Source organism: Dermacentor silvarum, chromosome 5 (assembly GCF_013339745.2).
Source record: "Dermacentor silvarum isolate Dsil-2018 chromosome 5, BIME_Dsil_1.4, whole genome shotgun sequence".
NCBI lineage: Eukaryota > Metazoa > Arthropoda > Arachnida > Ixodida > Ixodidae > Dermacentor > Dermacentor silvarum.
Window position 1 is genome coordinate 41,196,942 of NC_051158.1, and position 26,992 is coordinate 41,223,933.

General features: G+C 47.6%; 2 protein-coding genes across 2 annotated transcripts in view; one reads left to right on the plus strand and one right to left on the minus strand.

Moving 5' to 3' along the window:
* The first annotated feature begins 177 nt into the window (after window positions 1–177).
* LOC119454096 (glycine, alanine and asparagine-rich protein-like) lies at window positions 178–2,809 on the plus strand. The gene is made up of 3 exons (XM_037716103.2): window positions 178–309; window positions 1,368–2,555; window positions 2,648–2,809. The coding sequence occupies exons 1-3, from the start codon at window positions 298–300 to the stop codon at window positions 2,807–2,809; spliced, it is 1,362 nt and encodes a 453-aa protein (XP_037572031.1). The 5' UTR covers window positions 178–297.
* Window positions 2,810–6,928: 4,119 nt separating this feature from the next.
* Window positions 6,929–26,992, minus strand: part of LOC119454097 (fibroin heavy chain-like) — a 29,054-nt gene continuing 8,990 nt past the window's right edge. The window contains 4 exon segments of the mRNA XM_049667913.1: window positions 6,929–7,046; window positions 7,140–7,901; window positions 7,903–8,372; window positions 9,440–9,469. Coding sequence (XP_049523870.1) covers window positions 7,163–7,901; window positions 7,903–8,372; window positions 9,440–9,469 — 1,239 coding nt within the window. The 3' untranslated portion in view covers window positions 6,929–7,046; window positions 7,140–7,162.

The window sequence follows — 26,992 nt, forward strand, 5'->3', positions numbered from 1 at the left end:
TCGGCGAAGCGGTGGTGTCATCGGTGCTTGCACGCTCGCACGCTCGCTCGCGTGAAGGTTCCTTTCTCTCTTATCAGCCGTCCATCGCCCTCGAAGATGGAGACTTTGCACGCCCATGACGACGCTTCGCGCGAATCCTGCTGGCCACCCCTCTGCGGGAGGGTTCGGCGGTACGGACGAATCCGCATCCTGACGAGTCACCAACAACGTCGTGGCGGGAGGTATATAAGGGGTGACGCGACGACCGAAAGGCATGGCACTTGCTCTCCTGACATCTAGTCGGAAGAGAGAACCAGCATGAACGCTCTGGTAAGTTGTGCGTGGTCCTAGCACTGCGAGCCGAAAACGACGACGACGACACCACGGATACCCGCTCTTCGCCGACGGTGTCTAAGCCCGCCGCGAACGTTCTATAGCTGCCCTATCGGCTAGAGAAACTTGGTGCGCCGCTCTGTGACTTCGAAGCTCACCGGGCCTAGCGGCTCGTAAACGTTAGCGGGAATGAGAACTTCCAAGAGGAAAAAGTGAAGCCGGGGCGGGAGTTGCAGAGTAGCATAATTTCGCTATAGTCAGCTATCCGGCTGGTGGTCTAAGATTTCATAGTAAGCAAATATTTCCCCGAGAAGATTGAGCAACGTCGTCCTAGGTCAACTGTATTCTACACTGAGGTCTCTAAGTTATGAAGTTGTTAGTGCAGTGCACTGTGTGCATGCTGGAAACATTACCGGGTGTTATTAGTTATGAAGTTCTCGACTTGTTACCGTATGCATTGGGTATAATTTTGTGCGCAAATCGTAGGGCAATAATAGGTGGTCAATCCGTCTAAAAGTGATGTCTTCTTAATATGGAAACTTAATGAAGACTATTACACGTAGTTGTATTAACCATTTTACAGCAAAAACGTTATTTCCCGCCACCTAACTCTTGCAACAGTTTCAGTATTCTAAACCTCGAGTAATACCTCCCTATAAAACCACTAACATAGTAGCTTGGGAACCAACTACGTACGAGATTCTTATTCTAACTTTCCACATTGCGTGGTGGTTGAGTTGCCAAATACTTCAGTAAGTGGGTCGGAATTAAGCAATCATTGTTTAATCAACGGAAATTCAAAGCACAACTGGGTCATCGTGTGCTAATGATGAGCTATGCCTAATTGAATATTCACTAGAGAAAATCGGATTAACATAGGCGCGAATATCGCGCGGTACCTATGTGTCGGTTCTAGTAGCAAGCGGGAACCTGCCCAATGCTTAAATTATATGAAATACGCTTTCCCGGTCCCAGTCCTTGCTACACGCTTCACACGAAAACATAATAGGTTGTAAAGAAAAAAGGCGTCAACGTTATGCGGTCTATCTTTGCAGAAGGCTGTCGTGTTCCTCGGCCTCTTGGCCACCTCCTTCGCTGGCCAGGTCGGCTATGGCGGCCTCGGCTACGGCTACGGAGGCCTCGGCTACGGCTACGGTGGCCTCTCCTACGGCACTGGCGTCGGCCACGTGCTCGGCGGAGGCCTCGCCCTCGGCCACGCCGTCGCTGCTCCGGCTGCTGTGACCACCGCCGTCCACCACGCCCCGGCTGTGGCCACTTACGCCGCTCCCGCCGTAACCGCCGTCCACCACGCTCCGGCCGTCTCCTACGCCGCCGCCCCAGTGGCCGTTGCCCGCCCCGCCGTTACCGTCGCTCGCCAGGCCTACACCGTCGCTGCTGCCCCAGCTGTCAGCTACGCCTCGTACGCCGCTCCCGCCGTAGCCGCCGTCCACCACGCTCCGGCCGTCTCCTACGCCGCCGCCCCAGTGGCCGTTGCCCGCCCCGCAGTTACGTACGCCCGCCAGGCCTACGCCGTCGCTGCTGCCCCAGCTGTCAGCTACGCCTCGTACGCCGCTCCCGCTGTCGCCGCCGTCCACCACGCTCCGGCAGTCTCCTACGCCGCCGCCCCTGTGGCCGTTGCCCGCCCCGCCGTGGCCGTCGCCCGCCCGGCTGTTAGCTACGCCGCCTACTCTGCTCCAGCTGTAACCGCCGTCCACCACGCTCCGGCCGTTTCCTACGCCGCTCCCGCCGTTTCGTACGCTCGCCCCGCTGTCAGCTACGCCTCCTACGCCGCTCCCGCCGTTGCTGTCGCCCGTCCCGCTGTGGCTGCCGTCCACGCTGCCCCAGCCGTGACCGCCGTCCACCACGCTCCGGCCGTGTCCTACGCCGCTGCTCCCGCCGTGGCTGCGGTGCACGCTGCCCCAGCTGTCGGCTACGGCACCGCCCTCGGCTACGGCTCCACCTTCGGCCACGTCCTCGGCGGTGGTCTCGCCCTCGGACACGCTGTCGCTGCCCCAGCTGCCGTCTCCCACACCGTTCACCACGCCACTCCGGCTTTCGCCAGCCGCCCCAGTTGCCACCTACGGTGTTGGCTACGGCCATGGCCTGGGCTACGGTCTCGGATACCATGGCCTCGGCTACGGTCTGAGCTCCGGCTACGCTCTTGGTGGCTACAACTACGGCCTCGGTGGCTACAGCTACGCCCTCCACAAGAAGAAGTAAATGTTGAGACCAAGGAGATAGACGTAAGTGGGCGCCTTCCAGGCACTTGCCATTCGCCTTTCACGCCCACGGGCATGGATGTTGTGCTAACGGCATCACTGTCTTATGCTTCCAGGACACCACTAGGAAGGATCACGTCAGGACCGGCTGGCAAGACCTGCACTTCAGACTATTTATGCTGGTTCTCCGTGTTCCGATAATAAAAGGTTGTCAGATTGATAACAATATGGGCTCTACTTTATTTGTTTTTGCCGACTCCTTCGGCTTACTGTCGTGAGACACCCGTTCAATTGACAGATGGAGCATGTCCTGCTGGTTTTCGCATTGCTTTACAAATCCGAAGCGACAGCGCTGTCCATCTTTCATGCAAGTGCTAAAAACGATGAAACTAGCCACGGCGAACCACCTGGCGAATGGGGCCATATCTTATCAACGGGCAGTGCGCGCTCCTAAACATGCCAGCTCCGTAATGAGGCTCGTGACATGGCACTGCTCGTTCCTCCTTCTACTCCGTCCTTTCCTACATCACATGAGGCCTCCGTTGCTAAAAGACGCCCTCTAGTATTGCGTGCCCACCACTCCACCTTTTGTCGGCATGCTCATTCAAGATTCTCAAGGCGTATAACCATTGCACTCCCAATTTGAGTGGACGGTTTAAGCAGTGTCCGCCCGGCATTCTGTATTCTACTAAGTCTGATGTAGGAATGGCGCCAAGCTTCGCAAGATGTCTATAAATATAGTCAAGCATAACCGCACACACCGCCAGATACGCGAAGTTCCCTTCGGCCCATGGACAGAGGTGCGCGTGGTGGCACAGATGCTGGCGAACTTCTCAGATGACATTGGCCTTTCTCATGCAGTCATAACTGTAAATAAACCAACAGGTCAATACCAGTTTCTGTCAGAGGAAACTCCGCAGACGTTTTAAGAATGAGCACCGCCTTCATTCCCCCACAACCGTCTATTTGTTCATCATCAGCAAGCTCACATATGAACATAGGAATATTTTCGGGCCATGGCTGCCTTTAAGCCCCGCTTTCACTTGGTCCTAAGATCTTGTATGTCAGAATATCCAAGGTACAATGACCAAAATGATCAATACATTTGGCACACAACTATCAGTGGCATTAAATATTCTCTTAACCTCCCATCCTTGACAACTGTGTCCCCTAACTGTGTCCTTTTCACAACTCTGCTACTAATTGTTGTTGCTGTTGCCTCAAGATTTACCGCAGCTGCGTAGCACACTTCTTATCCCTCCAGACCGCACTTCCCGTCGACATTTCAACAGCTTCAGTGTACAGCGTCTACATGGTAACTGCCACCGCATTTCAGAAATCTTTCGTGGCCATCCCAATAGACTACTGCCACAATCAATAGTTAATGAGCACGATGGCACGAAACTAATGCAATTACTGGTAGTCAATTTTCAAACCTAATCCCCTTGCTCACACCTATGACACTTGTTGCCTCTTCTTGCCCTAATGTACACACTTTTGTCATAATGACTACTCATGATAACAAATAACATATAGCCGGATAACATGATAGCCGGGCATGCTGTATACACAGCGCATGAGCAAAATAAAGTGAAGAGCCATACTCTTCTTGAGCCAAATTATGCGGCCCACTAATACTGAAGGCTCAGGCGAACTGATTAGCCTTGCTGCAATCGATGACAAACGCTGTCAACGACATTCTTTACATCCGGGCCACATTCATTAGTCTGGCGCGAATAAATGAATGGGATGGCGGGGGTGATCAATGGGCGAACGGTGAGCACAAACGCACAATGCTCAGATGGTAACAAATGAGCGACGGAGATTATTTCGTAAGCAGATGAGTTTCATGATTACGGAAACCGAATAACTCTGACGGTCACCGCACGAGAGGGCTACTGGTGTTGTAGATACCCTGAAGAAGTTCAGACCACCTTGCCTTCAAGCCAAGTTACATTAGGGCAAGGAGGCGAGATTGAATTTAAACACCCACTCAAAGAACGATCGTGCATTTCCATCTGTACCGCAAAATCAGAGGCCACGTATACGGGTTATAGTTCCCTGATGTCGACGGCGTTGGTAATGGATCGAATACGTTCGCTGTCAAAAGCTATTGGCGAGCTTAGCCTGACAGTAGCATGCTTTGACATATAAGCTCCGAAGTTAACTTCAGGGAAAACACGGGGAATGCGGTAGATGGACATTGAAGACGATGACCAACACGAGTACAAGGTGAGAGCAGGAGCCAACGTTTCCATCTCTCCTTCTATTTCAATGGCTCCGGTTCTCCCTTTGTTCTCGTGTTGCTCATTAAAGCTAATTTCGTAACTTCGCACACAACCATTGATTATCTGCAAGCTTTGCTTTTCACGGTGCAACACTTTTGATCTATACATTCTATTTATAAGTATCTTTCTCGGCTAGGAAAAACAAGCTTTACTGGCAGCTTTTTAATCCGCGATAACGACCTTCCGCCGCTGCTGAGCTGAAAATCTGAACCAGGGGCTTTCGGCGTTTACATTAAGGGGTAGTGTGATGGAGAAAGGTATTCAATGAGCAAAGCATTGCCACAAGAATCGCAGCTAACAACCCTTGAAAACCACTCAATACTCTAACCGAGAGGTGGCGATGGCGGCATATAAATATTTGGGTAGAACCGAAGGCTTGAACAAAGAGCCAGGTAGCATGGGCCACCAACCCGTTTCAAAGCGGAGGCTCACATCATCATCATCATTACTGTCATCAGCGTTATCATCATCGTCGTCATCGTGGTCGTTCGGACTAATGGATACCTTGAAGTAGAGATGTGTTATGAAATGCAGGAGTAAGCATCAAAGACCAGATATTTTCTTGAAAAAGTTACCATAGGGAACTCTGGCTTTGCGATCCTTCCGCTTCCACGAAAATTATGATTATAGTATGTGGATAATCTTCGTGCTTCTGGCTTCGGACCTTCTGGTGACGTTACAATGCAGTCGACTCCCGTTTTTCATACCTTGGTTATTTCAACTTGTCGGTTAATTCGAACGCACGTGAACGCACTGCTTAAACCTATCCAATGTTACTGAAGAAAAACTTTAGTTCGAGGTCGAAAGCATGGCTCTTCGGTTAATTCGACCCCACCGGTGCCCCCTTCATGAGCGCAGCAGTTACTAAATGTTTGAGAATACAAGACTTTCAGCAGACGGTGCTAGTTCTTTCCTATGCGTGAAGGTGCCTTATTTAAATTTATATTCATTTTTAAGCAGCCAGCACTGCTTCCGCCCGTGAAGCCACCCGTTCCCGCTTGTGTCTTGTCCTCTATTGCGCAGACAGTGTGTAAACATGTCGGCGCTCTTTTCCTTTTGCTGGTTGAGTCGTCGCTTTAGGGGCAAGAGACCAAAGAAAAAAAAATGACGTACCTAAAAAAATTCAATCGTTCATTTGTTTGCCGCTGTTTGTTAACTCGACCTTCGGATTATTCGATCGAAACCGTGCGGCCCGCATTGAACCACATTTCACATTTTTGACGGCAAGACCACGCACAAGACCATATTTTAGCCTTTTAAGTTTCCAGGCTGTCATATTTTCCTAAAGACAGCAAGGCAAGATATTTTCTGCGCCCACGCATAATATGGTTACGAATTGTTGCAAATGCTGAATTTTTTCCATCGCACTCAATTACTATTGGTTGTGACAGCTCATTCCAGTGCTCTGTTGGGATGGTCAGGAAAGATTTATGAAATGCGGGGGTAGTTCCATGAAGACGCTGTACACTGAAGCTGTTGAAAAGTCGACGAGAAGTGCGGTGAAGTGGCTGAAGAAGTGTGCTACGCAGCTGGGGTACGTTTTGAGGCAACAACAGCAACAATTTGTAGTAGAGTTGTGAAAAAGACGCAGTTGACACAGGTGACAAGGACGGGAGGTTAAGAGAAGATTTAATGCAACAGATATTTCTGTACCAATCGTACTGATCATTTTGATCATTGAACGTGCGATATTCTGACATGCAAGAACTTAGGCCCAAGTGAAGGTAGGGCGTAAAGGCAGCGACGACCCGTAGATTTTCTTAAGTTCATATGCGAACTTGCACATGATGAACAAATAGCGCTTGGGGGGGGGGGGTGTATGAAGGCATTGCTAATTCTTAAAGCATTTGCGGAGTTTCCTCCGCCAGAACCCGGTATTAACCTGTTAGTTTAATTACAGTTATGACTGCATGATAAAGGCGAATGTCATAAGTTCGTCATCATCTGTGCCACTTTCGTCAATTTTAGCACTAGCATGGAAGAGGAATAGCCCTGCCATTTCAGATTTCCAAAAACAATGCCTAAACTAGCAGGGTATACTGCATCTGGCAATTGAACAGGTGTCTCACGGCAGTAAGCCGAAAGACTCGGCAACAACAAATAAAACAGAGCCCACATTGTTTTCAGTCTGACAACCTTTTATTATCGGAACACGGAGAACCAGCATAAATAGTCTGAAGTGCAGGTCTTGCCAGCAGGTCCTGGCGCTATCCTTCCTAGCGGTGTCCTGGAAGCATAAGACAGTGATGACGTTAGCACAACACCCATGCCCGTGGGCGTGCAAAGGCGAATGGCAAGTGCCTGGAAGGCGCCCACTTACGTCTATCACCTTGTTCTCAGCATTTACTTCTTCTTGCGGAGGGCGTAGCTGTAGCCGCCGAGGCCGTAGTTGTAGCCACCAAGAGCGTAGCCAGAGCTCAGACCGTAGCCGAGGCCATGGTATCCGAGACCGTAGCCCAGACCGTGGCCGTAGCCAACACCGTAGGTGGCAACTGGGGCGGTGGCGAAAGCCGGAGTGGCGTGGTGAACGGTGTGGGAGACGGCAGCTGGGGCAGCGACAGCGTGTCCGAGGGCGAGACCACCGCCGAGGACGTGGCCGAAGGTGGAGCCGTAGCCGAGGGCGGTGCCGTAGCCGACAGCTGGGGCAGCGGCGTAGGACACGGCCGGAGCGTGGTGGACGGTGGTCACGGCTGGGGCAGCGTGGACGGCAGCCACAGCGGGACGGGCGACAGCAACGGCGGGAGCGGCGTAGGAGGCGTAGCTGACAGCGGGACGGGCGTACGAAACGGCGGGAGCGGCGTAGGAAACGGCCGGAGCGTGGTGGACGGCGGTTACGGCGGGAGCAGAGTAGGCGGCGTAGCTGACAGCCGGACGGGCTACGGCAACGGCGGGGCGGGCAACGGCCACAGGGGCGGCAGCGTAGGAGACGGCCGGAGCGTGGTGGACGGCGGCGACAGCGGGAGCGGCGTACGAGGCGTAGCTGACAGCTGGGGCAGCAGCGACGGTGTAGGCCTGGCGGGCGTAGGTAACGGCGGGGCGGGCAACGGCCACAGGGGCGGCGGCGTAAGAGACGGCCGGAGCGTGGTGGACGGCGGCTGACGGCGGGAGCGGCGTACGAGGCGTAGCTGACAGCTGGGGCAGCAGCGACGGTGTAGGCCTGGCGGGCGTAGGTAACGGCGGGGCGGGCAACGGCCACAGGGGCGGCGGCGTAGGAGACGGCCGGAGCGTGGTGGACGGCCTGGACGGCGGGAGCGGCGTACGAGGCGTAGCTCACAGCTGGGGCAGCGGCGACGCTGTAGGCCTGGCGGGTGACGGCCACAGGGGCGGCGGCGTAGGAGACGGCCGGAGCATGGTGGACGGCGGTGGTCACAGCAGCGGGAGCAGCGACGGAGTGGCCGAGGGCGAGGCCGCCACCGAGCACGTGGCCGACGCCAGTGCCGTAAGAGAGGCCGCCGTAGCCGTAGCCGAGGCCGCCGTAGCCGTAGCCGAGGCCGCCATAGCCGACGTGGCCAGCGAAGGAAGTGGCCAAGAGGCCGAGGAACACGACAGCCTTCTGCAAAGAGAGACATTATAAAGTTGACGCCTTCTCTTCTTTAGAACCTGCTATGTTTTGGCGAAGCGTGAAACAAGGACTGGGACCGGGAATGCGGATTTCATATAATTTAAGAATTGGGCAGGTTACCTCTTGCTACCAGAACCGACACATAGGTACCGCGCGATATTCGCGCCTATATTTATCAGATTTTCTCTAATGAATATTCAACTAGGGATAGCTCATCATTAGCACACTATTACCCAGTTGTGCGTTAAATTTCCATCGTTTAATCAATGATAGCTTAATGTCGACCCGCTTACAGGAGTATTTGGCAACTGAACCATCGCGTAATGTAGAAATTAGAATAAGAACATAGTTGGTTCCGGAGCTAGTAGGTAATTGGAATTATTCGGATTTATTTCTCGAGGTTTAGAATGCTGAAACTGTTGAAAAAAAATTAGGAAGCGGGAAATAACGCTTTTGCTGTAAAACCATTATTACACCAACATGTAATAGTGTTCATCAAACTTCCATAGTAAGAAAGCATCAATTTTAAACGGCTTGACCACTTATGCTTACTCTACGCTTTACACATAATCGTATAGCCAGTGCATACTGTTTGGTAACAAGTCGGGAACTTCATAATTAATAATATCCAACAATGTGTCCAGCATGCACACCGCGCACTGCACTAACACCATTTGGTTTCATAACTTAGAGATCTCAGTGTAGTGTACAGATGGCCTATAGGACGATGTTGCTCGATCTTCTCAGTGAAATATTTGCTTACTACCAAATCTTAGACCATTAGCCTGACAGCTAGCTATAGCGAAATTGAACTGCTTCGAAACTCCTATCACAGCTTCGCTTTTTGAGCTGCAAAGTTGTCGTTCCCGCTAACGTTTACGAGCCGCTAGGCCCGGTAAGCTTCGAAGTACCAGAGCGGCACACGGAGTTTCTCTAGCCGATAGGGCAGCTATTGAACGTTCGCGGCGGGGTTACGACACCGTCGGCGAAGAGCGAGTATCCGTGGTCTCGTCGTCGTCGTCTTCGGCTCGGGAGCGCGGGGACCAGGCACAACTTACCAGAGCGTTCATGCTGGTTCTGTCTTCCGACTAGATGCCAGAAGAGCAAGTGGCATGTCTGTCGGCCGTCGCGTCGCCCCTTATATACCTCCCGCCACGACGTTGTTGGCGGCTCGGGAGGAGGCGGATTCGTCCGTACCGCCCGAACCCTCCCGCAAAAGGGAGGCCATGCTTTACGCGAAGCGCCCCCATGGGCGTGCAACGTCTCCATCTTCGAGGACGATGGATGGCTGATAAGGGAGAAAGGGACCTTCGCGCGAGCGAGCGAGCAAGTACCGATGACACCATATACGCCGATCGCATCTCGCCGATGGCACCATTCGCACACACACACACACATGCATCGGCGTCGTCTTTTATTACAAAACTGAAAGACAACCAGTTAATTATGCTTTGAGTGAACGCTACAAGAGGTATTCTAATATTTTAAGTAGAGTTCTGAAGAATGCTAAAATGAGCTACTACGACTGGCGAAACTACTAAAGCTGGAAAGGGTGCTAAACAGCAACGGAAAATTCTTACCAGCCTTTAATGGAAAGCCTTCAAATTAGAGCACAAAGGCAAGTTCGCTATGAGTGTCACATATACGGTAATCCCTCTCAGATTTTGAATAAATTCAATGATTCTTTCAGGTGGCAGCAATCACGATCATAAAAGTGACGTATATCACTGAGCATAACATATAAAAGCCTTAGATTGGAGAACTTCGATTCCTTACGTATGAAATCAATAGAGCATTTTGTTTGTGATCCTCACACGCACATTATTAATCTTATTTTCAACGCAGGCGCGTTTCCCTCGAGGTAAAGAAGCTCGAAAGTCATACCAGTTTTCAAAAAAGGTGATAAATATCTTGCCTCACACTATCGTGCTATCTGCAATCTACCATGTTTAGTAACGTAATAAAGAAAGCTATATAATTCGCTTAACGAGGTGCCTATAAAAGTTCAATATTTTATCGCCTTATCAATCCGGGTTCCGGATAGGCTGTTCCGCTGAATTGGTTCTAAATTCAATAACAAGTGCAATAAAGATGGCCATTGAGAGCGGTAATCTGGCTGGTCCTTGATTTATAGATCTCCCTAAAGCTTGCGATCCAATTACATTAGTTATATTATATGCAATACATCATAATACTGAGGTCCCTGGTACCACTGTACAACTGATACGCAGTTATCTTCTTGATGAGCACAAGTTGTTTGTATTTGCGAAATTGCCTCCCGACCGAAAGTAATGAATATCGGTGTCCCGTAAGGCTGAATCCTTGGTAGTGTTTTGTTTTGTAAATATACAAATCCCTGCCACAGGACCTTGAATACTCATCGTCGGTTTATGGGGATGACACTACTGTTTTCTATTCTGACTATGTAATTACGAACTTTAACAGAGAGCAATGTGAGTGACCGAGCTAGGTAGAATTTCATTATAAAGAGAGTGCAACAGCTGGCGTGGTTGCTTCTATTGTTGTTTACATCCCTGTTGGCAGAAATAATGCTAATGTTGTCAGCAGGTGCCAGAGAAAATTTCCTAAAATTACGATCCTTAAAAAAATACTTTTTCCTCGCCGCGAGAAAATCCTGCAACTAACGTATCTGTCCTAATTGAGTCAACTGAAATACCTAGGTCGGATCAAGCTACATTGCTCGGGTACAGAACTAATTAGGCATTTATAATTTGACAATAATCGCAAAAAAGTGGCTGATGGTCTAAGGGTTCTAACAAACGTTCGTTCGATTCCCACTACAGGTGCACTCATGACCATTTGTTATGCATTCATTCTCAACCATATCAATTACCGCATAACGAAGCAATGCATAACCAACCCGTTAACTCTCCTTTGCAGCATGATCAAGACCAGGCCATAATAATTATACCGCTCGACAGCTTTTCATGCAGTGCGTCATCCCTACTATGTAGTCATAACATGCCATCCAACCTAACAAGTTTTCTCCTTATACTTTGGTAAACGTATCTGTATAGGGTAAGCTTCCTATACTTATAATTAGCAGCTCTCAGCTTCCAATTCGTAGCTGCACGCATTTTTCAACAAAAACCTACTTGTTAAATGGAAAATTAGACATCCACCCAATTGTAGCAGTACTGATTGGGTGGATGTCTTCATTTTTCATTTCATTTCTTCTCTCCACTTAGCGGGCTTTCGCTGAACTATTACGCCAAACCTACTTGTTACCTATTCCTCAAACCAATTATGTAAAATTCCCATCTATCTGTGCTGCCACTTTCTTACAGAATTCACTGCCACCAAACGTTAGGAATAAGGGTAATATTGGGGATTTTAAATCTAGCTAGTGTACGCTCATTTCTTCTTTCATTTAATTTTTATACCATTTTAGCGCTTTATGACTTGTTTCTGTTTTTCTTTCTTCTCTGTTTCTTATTTTTGAAAAATTACAAATATTACAATGTATTCATCAATTCGCACAGGACCAAAATACTTCGATTTACATTTTAGTGCTGTTATAATTGTAGGGTTTTATTTAGAAGGGGGTCCTCCATCGGTCTTTCACCCTGGAACCGTCTTCTGCATGTACATTACCATGTGTATGTATATTTGTTGGTGATAATTATTTTTTTGTGTGTAGGCACCCCAGAGTACTCATTATGTCATTATAGCTGCATTTCGCTACACTTTCATCTTGATCTTTTCTTTCTTGGGAAAACTTTGAGTAGACTTTTCCTTCGTTTATATATATACTCACGCACTTCTATTGCTTGACTACAGGCATGACTTGATGTTGCGTTGATACCACGTCATATCCTGTCTCTCTATTGAAGATCATTATTCTTGATTTTGGTATGACAAAAGATAGGGCCTAGATATGGCACGTCACTGCTGTACCTTTTCGGAAGTCTGCATGGCAGGAGATCGCAGTGCCCGCCCTCGAGTGAAGACTTCAATGGCAGTGCAATGGCAGTGCACCATCAGTATCGAGCGAAAAATTTGTTGCCAGGCGCTCATTGTTGCTACGCAATTGCACTCCACGGATTGAGGTCTTCTCAACTAAGCTCTTTCGGTAAGAATCGCCGAAGAAGCATTCTTGAAGCGCTGTGACTTCTTCTGACGAGGGATGACACTGTGCTCCACTCTACGGATACGGAGATGAGACTTGTCTAAGGAAGATTTAGGGTAACTTGTCGTCACTTTTTTCGTTTTGCAACAAATACGCCAATCATCAACTATGCCAAGGCTTTCAAGATAGAACCGCTGCACACGTACACGAAGAAATGCGCCGGTGCAAAAACTTACTGCCTGCTTATCAATACTGGCCTGCATGCGGAACTCATCCCCCATGGCAACTTGCAATTTCACAAATAGTCCCTTCAATTCTTGGAGTAGGTCTTAAATGTAATATGCCCGTAGTTGCGATAAAGCCATTAAATTTATGACATCTTTACACTATGTACGTAGATCGCATTCACTGATATACCGACGGATCATGCTGGAAACAAAGCTCTACATTAGCGTTTTATATACCTGCATACAAAGAGAAAAGAGCTTATAAGCTTTGCCAATTTACAATGTCCACAACGGCATAACTTTACGCAGTACTTTCTGCTTTACGGTACATATGTCAGCCATCAGGACCTCTTCGCTTGGTAGTTCTGAGTGACTCGCAAGCCTCATTGGTGTGCTGAAATGAAATCAGCTTACGAAAAACAAGAACCACGTTGACATACGAAATGCAGAAGACATACGCCATAGCAAAAGTACTAGAACACGATATAACTTTCCGGTGGATTTCTTATCACTGTTAAACCATAGAAAATGTAAAATCTGATCACATGGCACGTGCAGCGCATCAAGAGAATGAATTATTACTACTTCTTTTAGCGACGAGAGACGCGCGATGTTTGTGGAACTATGCGGTAGGCTGTCGAAGGAAACTTGGTTCATAAATGATGCGGAGAACTCTCATTGATATATTATTCATGATCCTGGAATTGAATTCATTATTCCGTTTAAAATTATCCGATCTGTTGAAAGAACTTGTTCATATGTTTCTGCTAGGCGCTGTCTATACGAAACGCTTCCTGTATAAGATAAGAGAGAGATACCTTTTTAATGGCAGAAAGGTGGAGAGGTCGGCATGAGTAAAGTGCTTCTAGTCTGCTGCTCCACGCTGGGGATGGGGTTCGGGAAATAACAGGGATAGCATGGAAAGAGGAAGGAGGGTGGTGGTACGGTGAAGACGATGATGAGGGCTACTCAGCATACTGTTTCTGTGCATCGCATACGTGCACACTTCACAGAACAGCACAGTCATCTTCGCGGGCAGAGGTAGAGGTTACTGCAGTGCAGCTAAAGAAGACTGTCTATAGCTTGCATAATTTTTGCAGCTGTTAGCGCCACTGTTGCAGCTGCTTTGATGATAGATTCCAACGGTGAGTTTTCTTTGCACTGTCCTTGTTCGCGTGGACAGTCTAAGGCCCCTGTGCGCGTCGGTAAGTGCGGCCATACATGCGATTCAGTGCTTGCGAGGCTCGCTTGAAGCAATGGTTTGGAGAGATCTATCGATGCTGATTGAGTTACCTTTTGCTGGACCTGCGGAATTGGAGTGAGAGAGCTCTCGTTTGCACCTACAACTTGTCCACGTCGACGACCTGATCGTCTCCTCCGGTGTTGAACTGACGCTGCTGCTTCTTTGTGGGACGTGCTTGTCTTGCTCATTTGCTTCAGATGTTAGAATCCGGTTTGCTACATGCTCATGTGAAGAGCCTGAAGAAGACACAGAACACCTTACTCTACACTGTAAAAAACCATGATGCAAGAAGTTTTCGGAAAATCTACATGGCTTGGATAGACGGCCGCTATCCTTAGGAAACATTTTCCGCCCAGGGCCATCAGATAAATTGCAAAACATCGCTACAATTTTCGGACAAATAAAGAATATCACAAAAATACTGCCAGATAACAATTATTGCTCGCATTGTTATTATTACCAGGCACTCTTGATTGCGTGTTTGTTGTGCCTTCGTGTTCATGTAGCCTTTGTGTCTGCGTACAAGGCTTTTGTATTAAGAGTTGCGGCATTCAAGAGGGACCTAACAAAATCTTCTGTGTGACCATCTTGGTTTTGTGAACATTTATGGATGGAGACGATGACGAACTTGGTGCGTTCGGCTCGTAGTTCCTTTTGATGCTGAAGTTTTCTATTTTTTGTGTTTATACGTACAACAGCAACCCCCCGCGCTGTTTGTACGGGCCTTCAATACTGCTGCTTTGCTGGGAGGCCCTCCATGCGAAGCCTGCTATGGAGGAGATGGTGGGGGACGCGTCTAGCTGCAGGGACAGACCTCCCGTCGCAAGGAAGCGCCTCAGTTCCTCAGTGGCATCAGAAGCTGCCGATTCCTACTCTGACGCCAGGTCGGACGACTGGGATGCTTTCATACCTTCGAAGCATCGGCGATCAACACGGAAGTCTTCAACATCGTCATCAAGCGAAGCAACTATCATATACAGCAACATTGTGACTACGACAGTAGCCTTCGTACTGGTCGACGTGATGGTAAGCCTGAATGCCATCTCCAAACAGAAACTGCATAATTTTTTTAAACTGGCCTCGGGTCTCATTCAAGAGGTGCGAGTGAACCCAAGAAAAAATATCATTGCCGTGTACACAACAGATGAGAAGACAGTGCAAACTCTACTTGATATGTCGCAACTCTGTGGTGTCAACACGCGGGCTTGCATAACAAAGGGCGCGGATGTAACAGTTGGCGTCATATCTGATGATGATCTAGAACTTCGTGACATCTTGAAAAATATGATTGTTTGCACGCCACCATGCAAAATCACTGCATAATTTTTTTAAACTGGCCCCGGGTCTCATTCAAGAGGTGCGAGTGAACCCAAGAAAAAATATCATTGCCGTGTACACAACAGATGAGAAGACAGTGCAAACTCTACTTGATATGTCGCAACTCTGTGGTGTCAACACGCGGGCTTGCATAACAAAGGGCGCGGATGTAACAGCTGGCGTCATATCTGATGATGATCTAGAACTTCGTGACATCTTGAAAAATATGATTGTTTGCACGCCACCATGCAAAATCACTGCATAATTTTTTTAAACTGGCCCCGGGTCTCATTCAAGAGGTGCGAGTGAACCCAAGAAAAAATATCATTGCCGTGTACACAACAGATGAGAAGACAGTGCAAACTCTACTTGATATGTCGAAACTCTGTGGTGTCAACACGCGGGCTTGCATAAAAAGGGCGCGGATGTAACAGCTGGCGTCATATCTGATGATGATCTAGAACTTCGTGAATTCTTGAAAAATATGATTGTTTGCACGCCACCATGCAAAATCACTGCATAATTTTTTTAAACTGGCCGCGGGTCTCATTCAAGAGGTGCGAGTGAACCCAAGAAAAAATATCATTGCCGTGTACACAACAGATGAGAAGACAGTGCAAACTCTACTTGATATGTCGCAACTCTGTGCTGTCAACACGCGGGCTTGCATAACAAATGGCGCGGATGTAACAGCTGGCGTCATATCTGATGATGATCTAAACTTCGTGACTTCTTGAAAAATATGATTGTTTGCACGCCACCATGCAAAATCACTGCATAATTTTTTTAAAACTGGCCGCGGGTCTCATTCAAGAGGTGCGAGTGAACCCAAGAAAAAATATCATTGCCGTGTACACAACAGATGAGAAGACAGTGCAAACTCTACTTGATATGTCGCAACTCTGTGGTGTCAACACGCGGGCTTGCATAACAAAGGGCGCGGATGTAACAGCTGGCGTCATATCTGATGATGATCTAGAACTTCGTGAATTCTTGAAAAATATGATTGTTTGCACGCCACCATGCAAAATCACTGCATAATTTTTTTAAACTGGCCCCGGGTCTCATTCAAGAGGTGCGAGTGAACCCAAGAAAAAATATCATTGCCGTGTTCACAACAGATGAGAAGACAGTGCAAACTCTACTTGATATGTCGCAACTCTGTGGTGTCCACACGCGGGCTTGCATAACAAAGGGCGCGGATGTAACAGTTGGCGTCATATCTGATGATGATCTAGAACTTCGTGACATCTTGAAAAATATGATTGTTTGCACGCCACCATGCAAAATCACTGCATAATTTTTTTAAACTGGCCCCGGGTCTCATTCAAGAGGTGCGAGTGAACCCAAGAAAAAATATCATTGCCGTGTACACAACAGATGAGAAGACAGTGCAAACTCTACTTGATATGTCGCAACTCTGTGGTGTCAACACGCGGGCTTGCATAACAAAGGGCGCGGATGTAACAGCTGGCGTCATATCTGATGATGATCTAGAACTTCGTGAATTCTTGAAAAATATGATTGTTTGCACGCCACCATGCAAAATCACTGCATAATTTTTTTAAACTGGCCCCGGGTCTCATTCAAGAGGTGCGAGTGAACCCAAGAAAAAATATCATTGCCGTGTACACAACAGATGAGAAGACAGTGCAAACTCTACTTGATATGTCGCAACTCTGTGGTGTCAACACGCGGGCTTGCATAACAAAGGGCGCGGATGTAACAGCTGGCGTCATATCTGATGATGATCTAGAACTTCGTGAATTCTTGAAAAATATGATTGTTTGCACGCCACCATGCAAAATCACTGCATAATTTTTTTAAACTGGCCCCGGGTCTCATTCAAGAGGTGCGAGTGAACCCAAGAAAAAATATCATTGCCGTGTACACAACAGATGAGAAGACAGTGCAAACTCTACTTGATATGTCGCAACTCTGTGGTGTCAACACGCGGGCTTGCATAACAAAGGGCGCGGATGTAACAGCTGGCGTCATATCTGATGATGATCTAGAACTTCGTGACATCTTGAAAAATATGATTGTTTGCACGCCACCATGCAAAATCACTGCATAATTTTTTTAAACTGGCCCGGGTCTCATTCAAGAGGTGCGAGTGAACCCAAGAAAAAATATCATTGCCGTGTACACAACAGATGAGAAGACAGTGCAAACTCTACTTGATATGTCGCAACTCTGTGGTGTCAACACGCGGGCTTGCATAACAAAGGGCGCGGATGTAACAGCTGGCGTCATATCTGATGATGATCTAGAACTTCGTGAATTCTTGAAAAATATGATTGTTTGCACGCCACCATGCAAAATCACTGCATAATTTTTTTAAACTGGCCCCGGGTCTCATTCAAGAGGTGCGAGTGAACCCAAGAAAAAATATCATTGCCGTGTACACAACAGATGAGAAGACAGTGCAAACTCTACTTGATATGTCGCAACTCTGTGGTGTCAACACGCGGGCTTGCATAAAAAGGGCGCGGATGTAACAGCTGGCGTCATATCTGATGATGATCTAGAACTTCGTGACATCTTGAAAAATATGATTGTTTGCACGCCACCATGCAAAATCACTGCATAATTTTTTTAAACTGGCCGCGGGTCTCATTCAAGAGGTGCGAGTGAACCCAAGAAAAATATCATTGCCGTGTACACAACAGATGAGAAGACAGTGCAAACTCTACTTGATATGTCGCAACTCTGTGGTGTCAACACGCGGGCTTGCATAACAAAGGGCGCGGATGTAACAGCTGGCGTCATATCTGATGATGATCTAGAACTTCGTGACATCTTGAAAAATATGATTGTTTGCACGCCACCATGCAAAATCACTGCATAATTTTTTTAAACTGGCCCCGGGTCTCATTCAAGAGGTGCGAGTGAACCCAAGAAAAAATATCATTGCCGTGTACACAACAGATGAGAAGACAGTGCAAACTCTACTTGATATGTCGCAACTCTGTGGTGTCAACACGCGGGCTTGCATAACAAAGGGCGCGGATGTAACAGCTGGCGTCATATCTGATGATGATCTAGAACTTCGTGACATCTTGAAAAATATGATTGTTTGCACGCCACCATGCAAAATCACTGCATAATTTTTTTAAACTGGCCCCGGGTCTCATTCAAGAGGTGCGAGTGAACCCAAGAAAAAATATCATTGCCGTGTACACAACAGATGAGAAGACAGTGCAAACTCTACTTGATATGTCGCAACTCTGTGGTGTCAACACGCGGGCTTGCATAACAAAGGGCGCGGATGTAACAGCTGGCGTCATATCTGATGATGATCTAGAACTTCGTGAATTCTTGAAAAATATGATTGTTTGCACGCCACCATGCAAAATCACTGCATAATTTTTTTAAACTGGCCCCGGGTCTCATTCAAGAGGTGCGAGTGAACCCAAGAAAAAATATCATTGCCGTGTACACAACAGATGAGAAGACAGTGCAAACTCTACTTGATATGTCGCAACTCTGTGGTGTCAACACGCGGGCTTGCATAACAAAGGGCGCGGATGTAACAGCTGGCGTCATATCTGATGATGATCTAGAACTTCGTGACATCTTGAAAAATATGATTGTTTGCACGCCACCATGCAAAATCACTGCATAATTTTTTTAAACTGGCCCCGGGTCTCATTCAAGAGGTGCGAGTGAACCCAAGAAAAAATATCATTGCCGTGTACACAACAGATGAGAAGACAGTGCAAACTCTACTTGATATGTCGCAACTCTGTGGTGTCAACACGCGGGCTTGCATAACAAAGGGCGCGGATGTAACAGCTGGCGTCATATCTGATGATGATCTAGAACTTCGTGACATCTTGAAAAATATGATTGTTTGCACGCCACCATGCAAAATCACTGCATAATTTTTTTAAACTGGCCGCGGGTCTCATTCAAGAGGTGCGAGTGAACCCAAGAAAAAATATCATTGCCGTGTACACAACAGATGAGAAGACAGTGCAAACTCTACTTGATATGTCGCAACTCTGTGGTGTCAACACGCGGGCTTGCATAACAAAGGGCGCGGATGTAACAGCTGGCGTCATATCTGATGATGATCTAGAACTTCGTGACATCTTGAAAAATATGATTGTTTGCACGCCACCATGCAAAATCACTGCATAATTTTTTTAAACTGGCCCGGGTCTCATTCAAGAGGTGCGAGTGAACCCAAGAAAAAATATCATTGCCGTGTACACAACAGATGAGAAGACAGTGCAAACTCTACTTGATATGTCGCAACTCTGTGGTGTCAACACGCGGGCTTGCATAACAAAGGGCGCGGATGTAACAGCTGGCGTCATATCTGATGATGATCTAGAACTTCGTGACATCTTGAAAAATATGATTGTTTGCACGCCACCATGCAAAATCACTGCATAATTTTTTTTAAACTGGCCGCGGGTCTCATTCAAGAGGTGCGAGTGAACCCAAGAAAAAATATCATTGCCGTGTACACAACAGATGAGAAGACAGTGCAAACTCTACTTGATATGTCGCAACTCTGTGCTGTCAACACGCGGGCTTGCATAACAAATGGCGCGGATGTAACAGCTGGCGTCATATCTGATGATGATCTAAACTTCGTGACTTCTTGAAAAATATGATTGTTTGCACGCCACCATGCAAAATCACTGCATAATTTTTTTAAACTGGCCCCGGGTCTCATTCGAGAGGTGCGAGTGAACCCAAGAAAAATATCATTGCCGTGTACACAACAGATGAGAAGACAGTGCAAACTCTACTTGATATGTCGCAACTCTGTGGTGTCAACACGCGGGCTTGCATAACAAAGGGCGCGGATGTAACAGCTGGCGTCATATCTGATGATGATCTAGAACTTCGTGACATCTTGAAAAATATGATTGTTTGTACGCCACCATGCAAAATCATCAGCGCTTGAATCTCGGCTCGTCAAAGTGCCTGAAGATTCTTTTTGACTGTGCAAAGCTGCCTAGTCATATAAAGGCTGGACTAGTGCGATACCCAGTTCGGCCTTTCGTATCAAGACCCTTAATGTGCCCACAATGTTTAAAGCTTGCTCATGTGCAGGGTTTCTCACTGTGCAGAGGTCTGTGCCTGATGTGGTGAACATCACAACGTAAATTCTTGCGACATTCTGACATCTTGGTGCCCTAACTGTAATGGTGAACATTTGGCAACCGACAAAGAATGTCCCAAACTTAAGAATCAACTAAAGGTTCTGAAAGAGAAGGCTAAGAAGGCATCAGGAGAGAAGCTGTGTAGCCGCAGTGCCAGTCCAGCGGCTGCAAATGTCAAAACTGAAGACGTACCCGCACGTTCGAAGAACAGGAGGGACACCGCGAATCGGCATGAAGGAGGGAGGAGGAATTTGTGTCTCTCTGCGACATCGTGGCTGGCGCTTTCATCGCAAGCGTCCGAACCAGTATCTACCAAGATCACACCTCCGAAAGCACCGGAACCAGCTCCATCCAAGGCGTCGTCTACAGTAGAAAACTGTCTTAATAGGGTGCCTACAGCGGTCTCAGTCAACGATGACGATCTACTTATCAACCGGCTTAAGATGCTTGTCAACGTCATTAGATCTCTGATTGCCGGTCGTCATACACCAGCAGCATTAGCCGCAGACCAACTTCTGGAGGCTCTTGTTCTAGTTCTCGACGGCCTTCACTAAAAACAACATGAACGCTCGTGGGAAGCCCCCATCTCTTTGTGCTTCAATGGAATGCCAGGTCGTTACGACCATGGCATGCAATCTAGTACTTCGGCTCCTCGCAATGAACACCCCGCTAGATGTTATGGCGCTTCAAGAAACGAATGTAAGAAAAGAAGAATTCAGACTTCCAGGTTTCGTAGGCATCCACACTAACGCTCGATGCACAGCGCCGGCATACACGGGTCCTTCCAGTGCACGGACGCCACGCATCCGCGAAATACTTCAAAAGCATCGCTATACGTCCGCGCTAAACTACATTTCGGAGTTATTGACACAAGCGATATCTGCGATGCCCATTTTGAATGTACAACCGTTACTGTGAGTCTCACAGATACGACGACGACTGTGACACGCATATATTATCGACCGACACGATCTTCAGACACCTCCTTATTGGAGTGCTTAGTCTTTCAGTGTGGCCCACCGTTTGTTCCGTGCCGAGACTTTAATGCTCACCATCCTCGCTGAAGTTGACGTCCACAAGGCCAGCGTGGGGTGGAGATCAACCAGCTTATTGTTAGACATGATCTGCAAACATTCAATGACAGCTCACATACATTTGTCGGCAGAGGGAAGGAACAATCCCCCATCGACCTCGCGGTATCAACAAGAAATGTGTGTCTGGCTTGGTCATGTGAATCTGACCCTTAGGGCCAGATCACCTACAAATTTAGTTGATTCCAGAACATACTTCTAGCTGCCAGATTTCCGCCGACAGAGTGACAAACTGGAACAAGTTCCGTCAGCTGATTTCAAAGGCCCTATCACACGACAAGTTGTTCAAACTGGTGAGCGAGTGTCTTCAACAAGCTACCGTAAGACGACGGCGGGGCATAGACGACGGCTTGGCGCCCTGCCATTACCTCTGTACTGTGCAAATCCCGGTCGCTGCTCAAGTATGTGGCCAGCTTGACTGCTAGGGGCGCTGGCTGCGACCAGACGACAGTACTTCAGGTACATCTATAATCTGTTCTCTCTGGCCTGATGTATGCCTTGCCAGTCTTGAACATGCCGCCAAATGTGATGTCTCAAATGAAACGGGGCCATCGTGTTGCCCTCCGAGTCATGCTTGGCTTACCTCGTGAGGCGAAATCTGTCCCACTGCTCACAGAAGCGCACCAGTTGCCTCTGAGCTTGCAAGCAGACCAGAGAGCGCTACACCGTATTGAGCGTTTGTACCGAGCATCAGACGGCCAAGCACTCATTACACGACCAAGCACTCATGTTGCTCTGAAGTACGTAAACGAAGAATTAAACGCATTGAAGGTCGTCATTCTTACAAACTCCCGTGCTGCCCTCAGCAGACTGAGACAAGATGCCGATAGCCCAATTTTATGCAGTATCCTAGAATCTGCTGGCAAAATTACTTCCCGTGGAATGTCCCTCATTGCCCAGTGGATACCCTCGCATGTGGGTATCGCTGAAAATGAAGAGGCTGATCGCCTCGCTTCAAGTTGTGCGCACCACGAATGTGACTGCCCTGACATTTCCTGTATGTTTTAAAACGCTCGTCTTCGCATACGCCGACACCTCCTAAAGCAGCACCCAGACCAACGTGTTGCAAACGGATCGTTCCCTCCCTGTGTCCGTGGTCAAGGCTTTCCCCGTCGTGCTAGAGCCCTGTTTATAAAAGTTAAGGGTTGGATCTCTGTTGGTGCGCGACAAGGACGGATACCGACAAGGACGTGTGGACAGCCCGTCGTGTACGGGTTGCGGCTCCTGTGAGACACTTGAACATCTCGTTTTAGTGTGTGCCACATTCGTTGCACAGCGCGCACTGCTAATTAAGGAATATAGACTTATTGGACTGCAATGTGCGACCCTTGACGGTTGCCTGTTTCCAAGGGGGTGCGCTGCTCGACGTGACCAGGCCCATCGAGCCCTGCTAACATTTCTGAAGGAAACTGACTTGGCCTCCCGTTTATATACACTAATTGTGTTTTATTTTGCTCTTTCTGTGTCTCTGTCATTTCTTTATTTAGTGTTTTCTTCCCCCTATTTTCATTTCCTCTATTCCGTCCTGAAAGATTAGGCAGGCGTTGTGCCCCTCAGGGTGGCTGTTGTCAGCTTCCGCCCTCTTTATTTCCTTCGTGTCCTTTTGTGTGTATATGTGTACACACCTCATATAATAATAATAATAATAATAATAATAATAATAATAATAATAATAATAATAATAATAATAATAATAATAATAATAATAATGTTTATTCACCAAAAAATACAGAGCAACACAAATAGGCCGGTCTAAGCCTCAATTGGCTTGTAGGACCGTGCCATGAACATGATACAAACGGTAAATAAAAAGATGTTGATGAGACAGAAAGACAAAATAATAATAATAATAATAATAATAATAATAATAATAATAATAATAATAATAATAATAATAATATTAATAATAATAATTTATGCTGTGTGAACTCATGTGCTGCGTGTGAACACTTCGGTTTTGTATCTATGCTATGTGAACTCTTCTGTGTCCGAACATTTATTTATATTTCAGTACTAAGATTTAATACGTGAATGTTCGTCCATGTGTTTATTAGTCCCAGTTTGTGTTTGTAGGCAACTTTCCGATGGCAACTATCATGTAACAGAAGAGTAGCCGGCGCCACATATAAGCATCGGCTTCTCCTTAAACGTTTTTAATGAAAGAAAATAGAGGGAATCAAATTTTATTTTCTCGAAACTACCAAAAGAACTCAAGTAGTTTGATTAGTACCGGGGCAGTGGCAATCTAGCAGGGGCCTTTCAAAACAAAGCAAGAAACAACGCAGAGATGACAGCTCGAAACAGGCCGGAATGATCGTTCAAGGCGATGACTACGAACCCAACTGTCAAGCCAAACTGCAGCGCAGGCGAAAGCCAAGAGCTACCATAAAGAAAGAGCCGAAACGTAATACTCTACCACCAAGATCCACCCTCCTCTCCGAGGTCAAACTAAAAAAAAATTACAGTCGGTTTCCTTTAAAACCATTCCATGACTGCTGAAGATGTGCCCGAATGAACCGGCAGATTCCAATTGGGCCGGACCCCATCCGCTGGGCATGCCCACTTCCAAAATAACCAGTGTCGCTGTTTTAACAAACCTCCAAAAAGAGCTGGCGGACAAAAGCGCATGCGAGGGCCATGCGCTGCTGTTTTGAGGGCACGTTATCTGCGGCTGGCGCCAGGGACCCAATTAAGGCGAGCCGAAAACGCAGGAGGCTGGATGGTAACTGTATTTTCGCACCCCCAAAATGGCGCACTGAGGGGTGTGTCACGTGACATGCTCGGTTTTGCAAGCGCGGCACAGTTAAAATGGAGAAGGGAGCGGCAACGCGGAACGCTCGCTTTGGGACAAGCACGCCGCTCCTCACCACGGCAGCGTGGTGGTCGCAAGTGCTCGCGGCAGTCGAGTGTAGTGTTCGCATGTCTCGCGACGAATAACACCGGGCGTGTTTAGTTAGTGAATGTTTGCTGCAATTGATAGCGCGATAAAACTACGAGAATTGCTTCCTGTAATAGTCTAATACTCTGCTATCGCTGTCAATATGCTTCGCTTTTTAGGCAAAACTGTGAGTTTTCTCTTTCTCTCTCTTTTGAAATGAAACACCTTGAGAACAGTCAAATGGGCTCGCTTGTTGAAACTGATGTAGCAATAACACGTTACATAGCATTATCGCTTGTATCTACACACGCACGATATATTGGTATCATTGTGTGCAGGATCAAATCTCGGCCGCTACGGCCGCATTTCGATAGGGGCGAAATTCAAAAATGCCTGTGTACTGTGCATTCGGTGCACGTTAAAGAACACCAAAATGGTCAAAATTCATTCCCGAGTCCCCCACTACAGTGTGCCTCATAACCATGTGTTTCTGGCACGTGAAACCTCAGAATTTATCTTTTTCCGTTGTTGCGTAGTAGAAAGAAGTCATTACACGATCATCCATGTGTCGTGTACGCAGATGGCGCTGTTGTCACTTGACGTATGACTCAATCGGAGCTAAATTTAGCCTCGCGCGTGGCGCTCAGGTAGGCGTAGATCGGCATCACGTCTCTCCACCCGAGAAGGAAAGGTCGTGTTTGAGAGAGTTCACTAAGCCTAGGTCATAGTAGGCACAATTTCGCAAAGTCAAACTGGTATTTATCAATTTTAAGGCCTACAAATATGCAATATATGTTGCAAAAATTTCCCGCTTGCTCGGCTAAATCGATAACAGTAGCAATCCGCGGTGAAAAACAGCCAGAGTCAAAAGCAAACCAACGTACCAGTGATAATATGCTAATACATCTCTCCTATTTAGTTCCTCTTCGCGCGTGCAGCAATATGTATGAGAGGTCGTGACCCCGCCGCACCCCGAGACTTCAGGGTCGCTGGGGCAATGAGTGGACAGCCACCAATGCTTTGGTCAGGCTGCGCACGGAATAGAGTTCGCTCCCTGTGTGTGAACGTTGCTGGAAGGAGAAATTAATTAGGATTAACAATGACCGGAACAGAACAAAGAGGGCTGCCGGTGCCTAGATTCAAGCACTCTTCCTGGAGTCGCGGCGGCGTCAGATTAACATACGCGTAAGTCGAAGAGCATTTTCTCGTTCCACCGTACAGTGCCAAGCCGGATCGCCTCTTCTGGTTGACCTTCGTCGAACTTTTCACCTTTTGATGCCATCCATACAGCGCTCTAATATTGCCATATCAACTCGAACTTAAGCAGGTTTATCTTTTTTCTATACCGTGGGCCTTCTAATTCAGAAGAGTGTTCAGAGTCATCACTGCGTGCTCGTGAACGAAGGATATACTATTCTTGTATTAAAGGCAGTTTTTGAAGAGCTTTGTTCTTTTTGAAATAAAGGGAATTGCGCAGCTTGGTCACCGTAAGTATTCAGAACAGAAACAGAGAAAAACACGGGACAAATGTCATCTACCAAATGACCAAATACCAAGCTGTTTAAGTTCACAGTAGTCGTGTAAGAGGTGCAGCTGTTTCTCGCTCATTCTTGCGTGGCCTTAAGTTATATATATATATATATATATATATATATATATATATAGTGATGCCCTTTCAGCAGACCAATACCAAGCCACTCTAGTCTCAAGGCTGATCTTTTGCCTGAGAAATAGAGACGTCATGTCGTATTGGTAGACATTAAGTATTGTTACACTGCTCTGCACAACATCGAGGAAGAGGAGCACGAGCTTGGGGCTGAAGAAGACGACGCTTCAGTGACTGGCCGGTTGTGTCAATCCCTGTCAATTGTGTACATATTGTAAGTACATTTCCCGTCTTGCTTCTTTCCTCCGTGAAACATTAGGTGGTAGTGCTGGGTACTGCTGTGCAAGACGGAGTTCCGCAGCGGACGTAGCCTGTCCACAAACAACACGACGACCGCTGGAGCCGGTGCTGGGACAGCCGCCATGCCGACAGGCGCAACCGCTACCCCAACGCCGACAGTCATCTTGTCCCAGCCCCACGACCCAGGCACGTTTTCCGGGACCGACAATCTTGACGTCGATGAGTGGCTCCACATGTACGAACTTGTCAGCGCCGGAAGAAGCCGTCTGTGCTCCCTGCTGGTCGACTCCAACCTCTTGAAGTTCCCGTCGAACCCTTCTCTCGCGTTGGTGCAGACCTCCTCGTACCTTTCCCCACATCTACCTCCGGCAACAAGTGGATTGCCGTCGCAACCGATTATACAACTCGATTTGCGATCACCAGAGCCCTTCCAACCTCCTGTGCAACAGACGTAGCCGACTTCCTGTTGCACAACATCATTCTTCACCACGGCGCTCCTCATAAACTTCTTACAGAACGGGGTCGCCACTTCCTCTCTACAGTTGTGGACAACTTGCTCCGTGCCTGTTCTACCAAACACAAACTTACTTCTGCATATCATCCGCAGAGGAACGGTCTTACTTAGCGGCCTAATTGAACAATAACAGACATGCTCTCTATATATGTGTCTGATGACCATCGTGACTGGGATACTGCTCCCCCTTTTGTCACGTTCGCGTACAATTCCTCGCGCCAC

What these genes read in the sequence shown, in the direction of transcription:
- LOC119454096 (XM_037716103.2), top strand. An exon ending in TTGAGACCAAGGAGATAGAC is followed by an intron (nt 2,556 to 2,647) that starts GTAAGTGGGCGC and finishes TTATGCTTCCAG; the next exon opens with GACACCACTAGGAAGGATCA.